The sequence below is a fragment of the Cygnus atratus genome, chromosome 14 (assembly GCF_013377495.2).
Source record: "Cygnus atratus isolate AKBS03 ecotype Queensland, Australia chromosome 14, CAtr_DNAZoo_HiC_assembly, whole genome shotgun sequence".
In the NCBI taxonomy this organism is placed as follows: domain Eukaryota; kingdom Metazoa; phylum Chordata; class Aves; order Anseriformes; family Anatidae; genus Cygnus; species Cygnus atratus.
Window position 1 is genome coordinate 11,254,037 of NC_066375.1, and position 13,360 is coordinate 11,267,396.

General features: G+C 49.7%; 1 protein-coding gene across 12 annotated transcripts in view; it reads right to left on the minus strand.

Moving 5' to 3' along the window:
* Nucleotides 1-10,895, minus strand: part of ANKHD1 (ankyrin repeat and KH domain containing 1) — a 119,634-nt gene extending 108,739 nt beyond the window's left edge. For 10 of the 12 annotated variants that reach the window (XM_035559631.2, XM_035559630.2, XM_035559629.2 and 7 more), the window contains exon 1: nucleotides 10,512-10,894. In XM_035559631.2, the coding sequence (XP_035415524.1) occupies nucleotides 10,512-10,814 (303 nt within the window). In that variant the 5' untranslated portion in view covers nucleotides 10,815-10,894. Of the gene's footprint in view, nucleotides 1-10,511 lie in introns of all 12 variants that reach the window. The other 2 variants (XM_035559634.2, XM_050713573.1) reach the window with 2 other exon arrangements.
* Between the last annotated feature and the right edge of the window lie 2,465 nt (nucleotides 10,896-13,360).

A 13,360-nucleotide genomic window follows, 5' to 3' on the forward strand; every position in this document is an offset into this window, starting at 1 on the left:
TGAATGCCAGTATCTGACTACTACTCTATCATTCCTACTTTAAAAAGTTTTTGGGAGTACCGATAAGACAGCAGGTATCATATCAGGGCGAGTGTCAGGAGGATGGAGCCAGGCTCTTCTCGATGACATCCAATGGTAGGACAAGGGGCAATGGCTGTAAGCTGGAACGTAGGAGGTTCTGCTTAAATGGGAGACAAAACTTTTTTACGGTGAGGGTGACAGAGCACTGGACCAGGCTTCCCAGGGGGTTGTGGAGTCGTCTTCTCTGGAGACTTTCAAGACCCTCCTGGACATGTTCCTGTGTGACCTGATCGAGATGTTCCTGCTCCAGCACAGGAATTGGACTAGATGATCTTTCAAGGTCCCTTCCAATCCCTAATATTCTGTGATAAAACTAAGTTAATACTGTAAAGGAGTTTGTATTTCAAATTTGGCATGGAGCCCCTTGGATTCCACGTTTAAAGAATGTCACCTTCAAAATTACTCAAAATAATCAGCCCAAGGAGCAAGCAAAACGAAGGACTGTTACTTGCGTGGCACTCGAGAACACTACCACATCCCTGGCTTCATACCAGCAAGAGGTCTGGTTTGGGCTTACTTTACGAAGTACCTTTCAACACTGCTTTCCCAGAACCCAGCAGTATCAGCCAAATATTTTTACACCTACGCTACGGTATAATCCTGCCATTACAGTTTCATTTTCTAGAGAACAGGTAAAAGAGGAGGAAAACATACAGGAACATGGGTATTTTCACAAAACTTTTCAGTGGGACCTCAGTACTCTAAACGTTCTTGGCACTTCAAAGCTAGAGAAAGAAAAGAAGCATTTCAGAGAAGTACTTCAGAGTCAGCACATAAGAACATCATGTAATCACCATAAATAACAATGCAGCCATAATTAAGGACATATACCCCCTCTGGTAGGCTTGAACTGAATTTCTAAAGACAGTTTCTTCAGTTAAAAAAATTCAGCTCAAGAAATCGTAAGTCACTATGATCTCTTAATCTCCAACAGATCATCTTCTATTTAGCTCCAACTACAACATCAAGTTGACTAAAATGAGGCTGGGTTATCTAAAAAGACAGCTTTATTCCAATATATATTAAGCAATTATCGGATAATCATAGAATCATTAAGGTTGGCAAAGACCTCCAAGATCATCTGGTCCAACCATCACCCTACCACCAATGTCACCCACTAAAGAATCACGTTGCTAAGCACCACGTCCAACCTTGCCTTAAACACCCCCAGAGGCAGCGATTCCACCACCTCCCTGGGCAACTTGTTCCAATGACTAACCACTCCTTCTGAGATTAAATTTCTCCTAATTTCCAACCTAAACCTCCCCTGGCCATTCCCTCTACTTCTATCACTGGTTATCTGCGAGAAGAGGCTGACCCCAGCCCCCCACACCTTCCTTTCAGGTGGTTATAGAGAGCAACAAGGTCTGCCCTGAGCCTCCTCTTCTCCAGACTAAACAACCCCAGTGCCCTCAGCCACTCCTCATAAGACTTCTGTTCCAGGCCCTTCACCAGCTTCGTAGCCCTTCTCTGGACATGCTCCTGGGCCTCGATGTCCTTCTTGTAGTGAGGGGCCCAAAACTGAACACAGTACTCAAGGTGCAACCTCACCAGAGCAGAATACAGGGGGGGACGATCACCTCCCTGGTCCTGCTGGCCACACTGCCAGCTCACAAGCCAGGATGCCGTTGGCCTTCTTGGCCACCTGGGCACACTGCTGGCTCGTGTTCAAAATGAAACTAGGAGCTAGAGGAGCTGGACTGTAATAAGCCTCTTTCAAAATACCGGCTCATTTTGCAAACACTGCTAGAGATGTAACACAAAGATGGACACGATGCTAACTTTACGGTGTGTCACTGGAGACAAAGGAAGTGACTTCCAGACACAAGGTATGGTACAGACATCTGACATTCACATATAGAACTGTGGGGTATATTCTTGATGTGCTGGCACACACACACTGGAACTGATGTCAGTATTAATTTTTGATTTCCGAAGCTGACTTTAGTCATGATAGGTGCTGCGTCAGCAGTAAGACGGGCCTGATATTCCCCGGGCAGCTTCCCTCTGGTAAGTCAGGCCCCAGAGGATCTCAAGCCAAGCACCCAAAGGAACCAGTCAACTCTTAAAACTGTGGCTAGTAGTTGAAACATGCAGATAAAGTAATAAATCAGAATTAATGCTTTATGGGACTACTCTCCAATGTTAAGAGATCGTTAATCCTAGGGTTTCAATTTCCTTGTGCTAATACTAATAGAAAACGCAAAAGCAGCCAATCACGATCAAACGCCGGACATCAAGGTTCACGTAAATTTAACCACTTTAGGTAAATAGTAAGTTTCTCTCTTAAGCAATCAATGGACATTAGATATCTTCTGTCTGTAAGACAAAGCTGTCTGATTTACAGTTCTTCCACAAACTAGAAATCTGCAATTCATTTTTATTAAAACACCGTTCAAGAACAACAAGCCCAAGACACAACTGTACCCCTAGTTAGCCCTCAAAAAAACCTAAGCCACAGAACAGATTGCGCCCTCTTGTTACAAGAGGCAGACAACATTAAAAAACTATGTATAGCAGAACAGAAAACGCCAGTTATTTCACTGATTTCTACAAAAAAACCACACAATCTTTAAAAACTAACCTGTAGCCACCAATATTCAAAGTCTGATAAGTAGAAACAAAATAAGTAAGTTTTCCTAATTTACAATAAAATATTCTTTTGCAACAAGGAACTGCCATTTACAGAACTGGAACTGACAAAGAAGTTAGTCAAAATTCACATTAACGCTACTAAACTGCCTGCCTGTTCATGACATGTACAGTCTTCACTGAAGACCAGTAGAGTTTACCATTTAAAATCAGCATCATCTACCCTAAACACTACTTGCTTTCATCTATTCTATCTCAGCCCACTCTAAATCATGTTTTTGGTGTTCCTTCGTATCTACTTGCTTTAAGATTCCCTCCTATCACCTATTATTTCTAACAGACCTGTAGAAATAGCTCTTCTTTCCTCATCTCAATCTGGGAAACAGCAGGTGTTACTCAATGTCCCGACTTACAAAACATAAAACACACACGTATAAAGAGCCTTCTTGTTTCAACGTAGCCGGGGCTTTTGGGGCGGGATCTTCGCTCCAGCATCTTAATGCCTGGGATTTTATCAAGTGACAGAAACTTCAGAAGATGAACAAATGCATTTGGTTGCTGATGTAAAAGCCCACGCCCACTGAGACGGCAAGTATTCTAAGCCATCTTCTTGGGAAGCACCTTACATGCCAATGCACAAGCTTAATAAATAAAGCTTAACTAACCTTTAGGTGACCTTTTCACGTCTCTCATCAATCCAAAGGGACACACGGTTTTCCAGTGCTCAGAATCATACGTGTGGATCTGATGAATGCAGCCTGCTCTAATAATTTGATAATCTGTTCCCATTTCAACTTCTCTCTTACACAGGCCTCAATAGTTAAAGTGACTACATTTTAGCTAATCTAGAGGCTCATACCAAACTGAAAATCCTACTGGGCTTTCTACCGTTCTCAGAGCTGAGGCTAGTGGCAGACATTTCTCAAAGCCTGCATAAAAAAGCTTGTGTGAACTCTGCTATTGCAAAACCAGCAAAAACCATAATGTAACTACTAATCCATCGGTTAACCATTTAAAAACCGATCATACTGAACAGCACAGCACAGACCCCTATCTAAAACAGGCTCCAATGAAAACTCCAGACGCAGAAGAAGGGCTTTAAAGTTAACTATTTTAGCAAAACAGCTAAAGCACGTCCATTCCATATATGGAATCGAGTTTAAACTACGAAATCCAAAATAAGCATCCGTTTCCCAGACTCCCTTTCCCCCTTGCTATGTTGTCACGCTGACGATGACCACACGCACACAACAGGTGATGCTCTGAAGCTGCCACGATCACAGAACATGGCTCAAAGACAGGCAGCCCATTCAGCCCTAAAAGCTGATCTCCTCTTCTTCCCTTGGTTTGAAATAGGATGGATTTCCTGCCTCTCAGCCACGTGAAACCATTGGCTTTATTTGTGAATTTGGAAAGGAAAGAGTTCAACAGCGGTAAGGATTTTCCTAGAAGAAACTCTTAGTTTATTAGAAATCTGTTTTACTGAAGGTAAATGAGAGTAACTTATGAGCCCAAGACGAAGCTTAGCACCCAGGAAACATTTAAAAAAATAAATCAGAGAGGAGTTCTTCAGTTGGCCCACTGTTCATCACCCACTAAAACATCCACTTTTTACTTGACGATTAGGGATTCTTTCCAGTGGACTGGTATTCAGTTCGGTAACTTTCAAAACCACTCCTGGACAGAACAGCCACACACTTTCATTCTCACTGAATACTCTGAAAAACACAACACAGTAACTCGACCATGAGGAACTCTACTCAGCCTAGGACTTCTAGGTTGGGGACACTTTAGAAGAGCTAAAGATGAAAAGAAGTTTGAAAAACTATCTGCATAACTTCTTCCTAAAAGAAAAAGGCAAGAAATAAATGAGTGATAGCATCCTATAAAAAGAAATCAAGAAGTGGCAGGATCTAGTACAGGACCAATTCTTCTATTTATATTTTTGGTGCTTTCTATACGAATCAGAACATAAGATGTGAAATACTGCAAGAAGTGAGAAAGTTGTTGAATATTTTGATTAAAAAATCTGTTAAAGTGTCAAAGAATCAATATTTACTTAACTTTAGGTAATGAGCTGCAAGAGTAAAAGGAAGACAACATGCTGTGATATGGTGCATTTCTTCCATAAATTTCACTTGCTCAGCATTTCTCCAAAAACATGCAAAATGAAACCTCTGCACCTTTACAACAACCAGAGAGGGCTAGTTACCAGGAGAGGGGAAAAAAAAAAAAAAAAAAGAACCTTGAAAGGAGCCTTGAACAAATCTGATTTCTGAACTCTTCCATTAATGGACATTTCAATTAGAGATGTGAGCTTTAAGGCAGACTTTAGGTGGTTATTTGCAATAGTGTGCACTGGCTGGATCCACACCTCTACAAGTACCCAAACAGGCAACACTGAAGCACCCTACTGAAGGCCAAGGTTTCAGAACTCACCTGGCACTGAGCTCTGCGGAGCCCTCAAACAAGACGTAGAAGTTACTTTTCTCGCTTGATGGAAGTTTTAAGTGTGAAACAAGCCTGAGGAAGTTGTCTTTTTTCACGTCAGGCTCTCCTCGGTTTCAGAGTCATTTCTCCTCCCCCGGCAACAAGGGCTCAACACTTCTGAAGTACCTTCACATATGTCACAAGAACTCAAAGCGACCTGCTCAGATCAAAGCCAGGCAGTCTCCTCACCTGCAGGGGCTAAAGCCCAGTTTGAACTCCCCCCACAAGCACGCCAAGCCAGTAACATAGCTGCTCACAGCTTTGAAGGCCAGGCCACGTGTGCGCACAGAAAAAAGGAGTGCCTTTATAATTCCCTTCCCTCCACACCCAGCCTTTTCTTAAGGGAATATCCCAGGAACGGCTTGACCTCTCAACACAGGACAATGCTGCAACAGCATCACTCCGCTGCTCCTAACGCTCAGAATCCTCTGAGATGAGGACAGGAGAGAAGAGAGCACCCCAGCATTAATTTCAGAGGAGAGCTGCCGGGTTGCCCAATTCAAATCAGAACATGAAAATTCTTCATTTGCCAGCTGTAATCTGTTGTGCGTTAATGCCTAAATGAACCCATCCTGCGCACCCCCAGACAGTAACCAGCTGAATGGTGAAACCTATGTGCAAATTTGTAACTCAATGTAGATGTTCTGCTAAATTTGGCAGTTTTTTCCTTACCAAGGGGATGTACTGCATATTTATATAATTATGTAGTAGTATTTCACATCTTTACTTTCTATACCTATCATTAGAAAAAGGTTGATATTTATTTTAGGTCATGTATTCAACTGGGTCAAGCTGCACGAGAGGAACACCAGCATTCTACAGAATATTTTAGAAAGCAGTTTGTTTGAAAGTGTTATTGAACGTGAAGCCTTAGCTACAACTAGACAGCTTGTTTCTGGCTACCTAAGGCCAGCCTTTCAAAGTATCTCAGCTACCCACCTGGATTTTTCAAGAATTAGACGCCTAATAGGTTGAGCATGAATGAACACCCACTGCACAGCTACCTGCAGCATTAGGGACCTAAACACTTTCGGAAACCTGGCCCCATTATCCCTCAATGTTTTCTAATCAATGAATAATTCTAGAAGAAATTTTTCCATCTTGTTCCATCTCTTCCCAAACTTGAAAGAGACAGTAAAAATAGTAAAAACATCAACTACTAAATTTTCAGAGAAAAGGCTTTTCTGGCTAATGTTATCCAACCTAATTTGCATCAACTTTTTGAATTTCTATTCCTTATTGTCAAGGAAATGTTCCTTACATTATTTTAAACACATTGAAACTAAAATTTATAAGCATTAAATTAACCTCAAAAGTCAGAGACACATTGTATATACCATTTAAGCAGTGCCACACTTAAGAAGTTCACTGACGCAGCAATGACTTTAATAAATTACATTGCTAATTTAAAACAAACCATTTAACTATTTACTTTGAACTCAAAACCCAGTTTAAAAATTAAAAGACTTAAGATTTGTGAAAAAAATAAAACAAATAAGCCCCAAACAAACACTCCAAGTGCTGAACTGATCTGGCATGCATGCCATTCGAATAATAATTCTGCTCACTGTAGGAGGGAGGTTATGTCTGATTTTTAATTATGCTTTATGTAAATATCCCCAGAGGCTTATGCAATAGGTACAGGCTTAAGTAAGGCAGGCTGGTGGAGGCAGGCATCCTGCTCTGGAGAGGGGAAACCAAGAGCTCAGCTGACTCCACAGAGGTGGGTACGCTTGCCACTGCGTGCCTCCAAGCCCCGAATCCCAGCACACAGGGGAGTCGCTACATGGATGGTCACAGCCAAGAGCCACTCGCCAAACAGAGCTCCAAGATCCTGTGGTACCTTTGGCAGCGCGGTTTGCTCCTCATGCTTGCTTTACAACAGATCATCAAACCACCCAATCCTGCAAGCACTCGCACTGCCGTATTTATCACTTGCTTCAGCTCCATACGTCTCCACAGCAGTTTTCTGCCAAGACAGGATTTGATAAGAACCTGCATGCTCTGTGGTTGGAAGTCCTCCACGGCCAGGGACCCTGTGAGCTTCACATACACGCACTATTACTCACTGCCCTGACAGCATGCCTCCACCTTGACCTACAGGCTTCACAACCATTATCAAGGAGGCTGCTTAATACTCACGCCTTTGGCACCACTTTAAGTGCCAGCAAAATTCACATGGAGTGGCAATAGTATATTTAAAAGTACACCAAAATTTAATTCTGAAGAAGCTGCAAGCTGCATCCAAGCCCTGGTCAAGCTTAGAAGGCAGTGAAGCAACTACATACAACAAGGTGAAAACCACCTCACCCCTCAGCATGCAACCACTGGTGAAAGTTTCTTCAGGTGCCCAGGAGAACCATAGCTTCCTTTCTGTTTTACACAGAAATAGCAGAAAGCCTCCTGGTCTCTTCCTTCCTTGGCCAAAGGCGTGCTTCAGCTTGCAGTCGTTTCTGTTTGCATGTGATAGTTTTAACTGGTAATTCTAGAAAATATTCTCTACAGCTGCATTTCAATTTCACCTTACAGCCCTCGTACAACTCATCCGCACAGGACCAAACAGCTGCCCGGTGACTGCCATCAGCCAGCACGGAGCTAGGACACCGGAAACCTTTCATTTTTCTCTACCTGCTTTGCACCAAGAGGATAAACACAGCGCACTCTCTTCACTGTCCTCCACAGTACTCCCACCGCAAACTACTTCAAGAACTGAAGAAAGAAATGCAATATATATATTTTCTCAAAGTTCAGCGGAAACGCATCGCTCTTTTCATTCTACTCTTCTTCCTGCGCTTCCCTGATTATTTTTTTCTGCTTAATCTGCCATTTTAATGAGCTACAGCATATTACCCTCAGACTAATACAAGGGTACAAAACCTGTACAGACATGGCACAGACTACTGAATATTGTACCATTATTTAATGGCTTCAAAAGTAAAGAACGGGGCCCAGATCATGGCAGCATGGCAAATGCTCACATTATTTATTTAATTCTCCCTTCTAGTTCTCACTAATTCCACTCAGTGGTAGCAGCTAAAGCCATACACCCAACTCAGTGACTCATGACACGAGACCACAGTCCAAACAGCCACTAGGTTTTCAAAACAGCGCTGTTCAAGAATTGTAATGTTCCATCCCAAGAGTTTAATTTTCTTTGTTCAACCAAAATCCCCCGCTCCAGCAGGGGGACCGGATTAGATCTTTCCAAGTCCCTTCCAATCCCTAACATTCTGCGCAAAACAAAACAACAACAACAAAAAGGCAAAAAAAAGAAAATCCAAACCCCCAAAACCCACAACACACTGGCAACAGGTGCTCCTTTAGTTCTCGTACAAAGAAAAGAAAACTGAAAATTCACTTTGGGTCCTCACAACCATACCCCATAAAACTAACAAGGCTGTACAGATGCAAGGCACATCCTTCCCACCCGCATTTCTTCCACACATTACTCTCCAAAACCAGAAACACAAAACCCAAGAACTCCCCTGCAATTTCAGCTTTAGGGATTGGTCCAACTCCTCTAACCATGTTCTGGAACTCTTCAAGTGTTTTAATTCCAATTTAATTTTGATGACATGGTTTAAATAAGAAAGCTCTTCTCATGTTTTTCAAACAAGTAATTTTACTTTAACAACTGTTTGTAAACCTTTTTTTTTTAACCTCAATGCTAGCCTCCCAGACATTATTTATAATGGCCTATCCTAATACTTGCCAATAGTCAAAAGACCAACTGAGTGCTTAGCGAACACTTTAGCTGTTCAATCTTCACGTCCTTTAAATAATAGGGCAGGCTCAAAAGGGATAAGCTATCATAGCGGAACTCTGTCATTTTCATCTTGCAAAGAGTGCCATTGACACTGCGGTATAGTTTATTTCACATCATTTTCCAGTTTCTGTAACTAGCATTGCATGCTTTCAAGAATACTTTAAAATGTGAATGGACAGACAGTAAAAAAACAGCCTAGATGGCAGAAACTCATGCGTTTAATTGCGTCCTATTCATCTTACAACAAGCCTTCCAGCTCCCCAAAACAGGAAAGCACCTGAACATGGATTTCTTTATCGCCGTATGTTTGGAATGTCAGTCAATTAAGGAATGTTCACACATGAGTTTTATCTCCATGATCACTAGGTTTTCAGTTTAGTTCCGTGTCCTGCTGTTACCACAAGTTTTAACTTTGGTCAGGCAACCACACAGCGCAAAAGTGGGTCTGCATCAGTTTAATCACATTTTAATTCAGACCTGTCAGTTCACACTTCGGGGGTGACTGGGTAAAAGAGAATAATCAACAGAAGGCAGAAAATTTAGATATAGAAGGGCAAATGCAGGCTTGCCTCCTTCTATTTTCTCAGAATAAATGGGGACACGTACTAAAGTAACCACTCTTGCTCCCCCCCCCCCCCAAATGGCACGTTTCATACTGGCTACCATCTTCCTCCTCCTGCAGAAGCATACGGGAGCGCAAACCACTGGATCTGCAACAAGCTTCCAAGTGCTTCCACTTTCTCCTGACATCCACTAAAACTATATTAAGGGCTGTGCTCGTGGCTGGCATCCTTAATTCTTCCTTCTAAAGGAGGTGACTGAGAATATCGGTTCACCCTTTGGTGTAGTAAGTGGGCAGCAGGAACAGATAAAAGCCTTCTCTCCCCATGCTACACAAAGCAGCCCCAGATACAATTTTACCTGCCCAATAAAGCCCCATTTGGGCTGGGATAAGGCTCCAGTCCCTCTCCCACACCCTTCCCTTAAAACTCTCTGCGGGTTTGGAAGATCAAAGACACCTCCATTACCCTCTACCCTTCCTTCAGGAGAGAGGATGCCGGGTAGGGAATATTTCTATTTCCGCCAAACTCTACCTATCGGGCATTTAACGGCGTGCCCATTACAGATTCTTCCTCCCGAGCCTAGGGCAGCGAGGCTGGGGGCCGGAGCCTTCACTTTGTTCTCCCAGGTACGGAGACGGCTTCGCCTCCGCCCCCCCCCCCCCCGAAGCGGAAGCCACTCCCCGGGGTCAGGAGGCGGCAGCACGGCACACACCTTCCCCCCGCCTCGCCGGGCCGGGAGGCAGCGGAGGGCCCGGCCGCCCCGGGACGGCGCGGGCGGAGCGGCCGAGCCCCTTCCCCGCGGCCCGCCGGGCGGTGCCGGGCCCCTCTCGCTCCTCCCGGCCGCGGCGGAAGGCCCCGGCCGCCGGCCCCCGCGCGGCTCCGCCGCGGCCTCTCCCGCCCACGGCGAGGCCCCGGGGCGGCGCGGGAGGAGGGGGCGTGGTGCGGGCCGCGACCCCCGCTCCGGCCCGGCCGGGCCCTGTCAGGAAGCGGCGGCCGGGCCCGGCCACGGGAGCGCTCACCTCGGACACCTCGTCCTCGTCGCTGCCGGAGCCGCCGCCGCCGCCGCCGCCGCCGCCCCCGCTGCGCAGCACGGCGGCCGCCAGCTTGAAGTCGAGGGCGGCCTCGGCGGCCGCGGGCGCTCCGGGGCCTCCCGGCCCGCCGGGCCCGGCCTCCCCGAAGAGGCGCACGGCCCGCAGCCCCAGCGGGGAGGGCCCGGCCGCGGCGGGCGGCTCGGCGGCGACGGCGGCGGCGGGCGGCGCGCGGGGAGCGACCGAATCGATCTCCTCGTCGCCGAGGGGGGCGGCGGTGCCGTCCGTGAGCATCGCGCTGATCCGGGGCCGCCGCCGCTCGCTGAGCCCAGCCGTCTCCGTCCCTCACGGCACCGCAGCAGCGCCACTAACTTCTCACACCCTACCCGGCCGCGCCGCCGCGCCGCCCACCCGCCGCGCTGCCCGCGCCCATTGGTGGAGCGCGGCCCGAGGCCGCGCGCTATTGGCCGGCGCGGCTGTCACTCCGGCCGACGTCACGCGCTCCCAGCATGCTGCCTTGAGAGCACACGCCGAGGCGGTTGGAGACCGCCGCCCCGCCCCACTTCCCTGGGCTCGCTTCCTGAACTATCCGGGGGTTGATTGGCTTTCTGGGACGTCACTCACGCGCCTCGCCGGAGCTTCGGGTGCTGATTGGATAAGCCGGCTGTCGATCAACGGCAAGACGAGAATCCCGGGTTCTGATTCTTCAGTCGCTCCGTCGCTCACAACGCACGGCGTCTGGCGCCGCCTGATTGGCTCCTGCCGCGGACTAAGACCCCGCCCCCTTCGGCTCCCCGTGAAGGTCCCCGTCACCGCCGAAGCCTGGCCCACGCCCGCGCGTTCCGAGCGGCGATTGGAGGAAGCCGCTGCCCGTCAAGGCGCGCGGGCCGCCCCCTCGCGTCCCACCCTCCCGCACCGAGCGCGGGCCGCGATTGGCCGAGCGGGCTGTCACTCCGGCCGCCTGCCCCTCCGGCCGCTTACCCCCCTCTCCCACCGCCCCCCCCCCCCCGCTCCCTGACAGGAGCCGCGCGGGCTCTGTGGGGCGGGGACGCGCCCGTCCCTGCGGGCCCCTCAGGGGAGCCGGGGCTGTGCCGCCCCGCTCCTGCCCCAGGCCCCGGGGGCGGAGTTGTGTGGGGGCAGACCGGTTCCTGCACCTCCCCACGCCCCCCCGCCCGGGTCCGGTTCTCCCCTCCAGGATCCGGCCCCAGAACCATCCCCCCCCCCCCCCCCCCCCCCCGCAGAGCAGGGTGCGGGGGCGCCGTCAGGGCTGCCCTGAGGCGAAACACGGCTTTCCCTCCTGAAGGAAGAGTCAGGCGGATGGCACAGGGTCACGGTGCCGTTTATTAAAACGAACGCAAATTATCGTTAATTGCCAAGGCGGAATTTTGCAACCCCGCCTCACCGGCGTGCCGCGGAGCTCCCAGCAGCCTTACCCTGCCCGAGGCGCCGCCTCGTCCACAGGGGCAGGCAAAGCACCGCAGCGCCGGCCCGGCCCGGCTGGGGCTTGCCCGGTGGGAGCCTGAGCGGGGCCGGTCCGGGCTGCCCCACACAGAGGCGCCCAGAGCCCGCACCCGGGCCAGGCGCCGGCCGAGGTGAGCCGTGCCCGCCTCGCCTGGGGCCACCCGCCGTGAAGCCGGGGGGGGACACGGGCGACATGGGTGCGCTGCTCCCCGAGGAGACGAGGCAGGGGCAGAGGAGGCACCGTGGGCTTTGGCAGGGTTTCAGACGCCCCCGCGGCCTGGTGGTGCAGCCTGTGCTGGATCCCCCTGGGGATCTGAGGTGATCTGGTGACGGCTGTGTCAGTGCTGACGGCTGCGAGCTGCCAGGTGGTGACGGAGCCGGTCGGAGCCTGTGGGCTGCCTGCTGAACGGAGCCACTCCCAGGGATGCGGCTGCTCCAAGCACCTGGTGGCACACGGGAATTAGCTGATGGCGTTGTTAAAGAGAGCGCAGACAAACGCGTGGCAATGTCATCACCTGCGCAGCCCAGCTCCGCCAACCTGAAGGGGAAAGGAGGGAAGCTCTGGGCACCCCCGAAACCAGGCAGCACTGGGCTGCCCAAACACTGGCTGCCGGGCTTGGGCAGGCAAGGAGCAGCTCTTTTGCAAGCCAGGGTCCCCCATCCCCGGCCTCCCTGCACCGGGAGCTGTGAGCAGCAAACTTGTGCAGGGTGACTGCTGGTCCTGTGGCACCCACTGGCTCTGCCAGATGAGGCTGGGCACTGCTGAGTCCCTAAGCCCAGCCTTTGTGCTGCCAAAGTCCATGCTGACGCTGGCATGATGCACCCACGGGGGCTGATGGGTGCTGAATCCCCTTGAGAACACGCTGGCTTGGAAAGGTGAAGTATGAGGACAGGTTTGGGTCCTGTTGCAATGCAGTGTGGCAGTAACTGCATGCCATCAGGTTGCGTGTCTCTGCTGAGCTGGAGACGAGCAGTGAGAGTGGTCCCAGGCCCGTCCTCCTCTGCCACTCACCTTGCCCTGTGTCCCAGCTGCAAACCTAGTTCACGGAGATGTTGATCTCTGGTCCTTGGCGATGCATCAGCTCAGACTGGAGGGAGAAGTGAGGGAGGGATGAGGCTGGCGGTGCTCCCAGCCTTGCTGCAGCAGCTGCATCCAGGGGAGCCAACCCAGGCTGCTGCCCGCAGCCTGACCCAGTGGCTGTCCCAGACTGCCACGTGAAGCACTGAGCATCACCGTGGCATGGTGTGTGCTGAGCCCGTGGCCCAGCTTTGCTGGCTTCGCTGCAGTCCCTGCTCCTATGCTGCTTCCCAGATGAAAGCACTCACGGCTTTGGTACAATTTCAGCTGGGCTCGGTGCCTTGTGCTGAGGCTGTTGGCT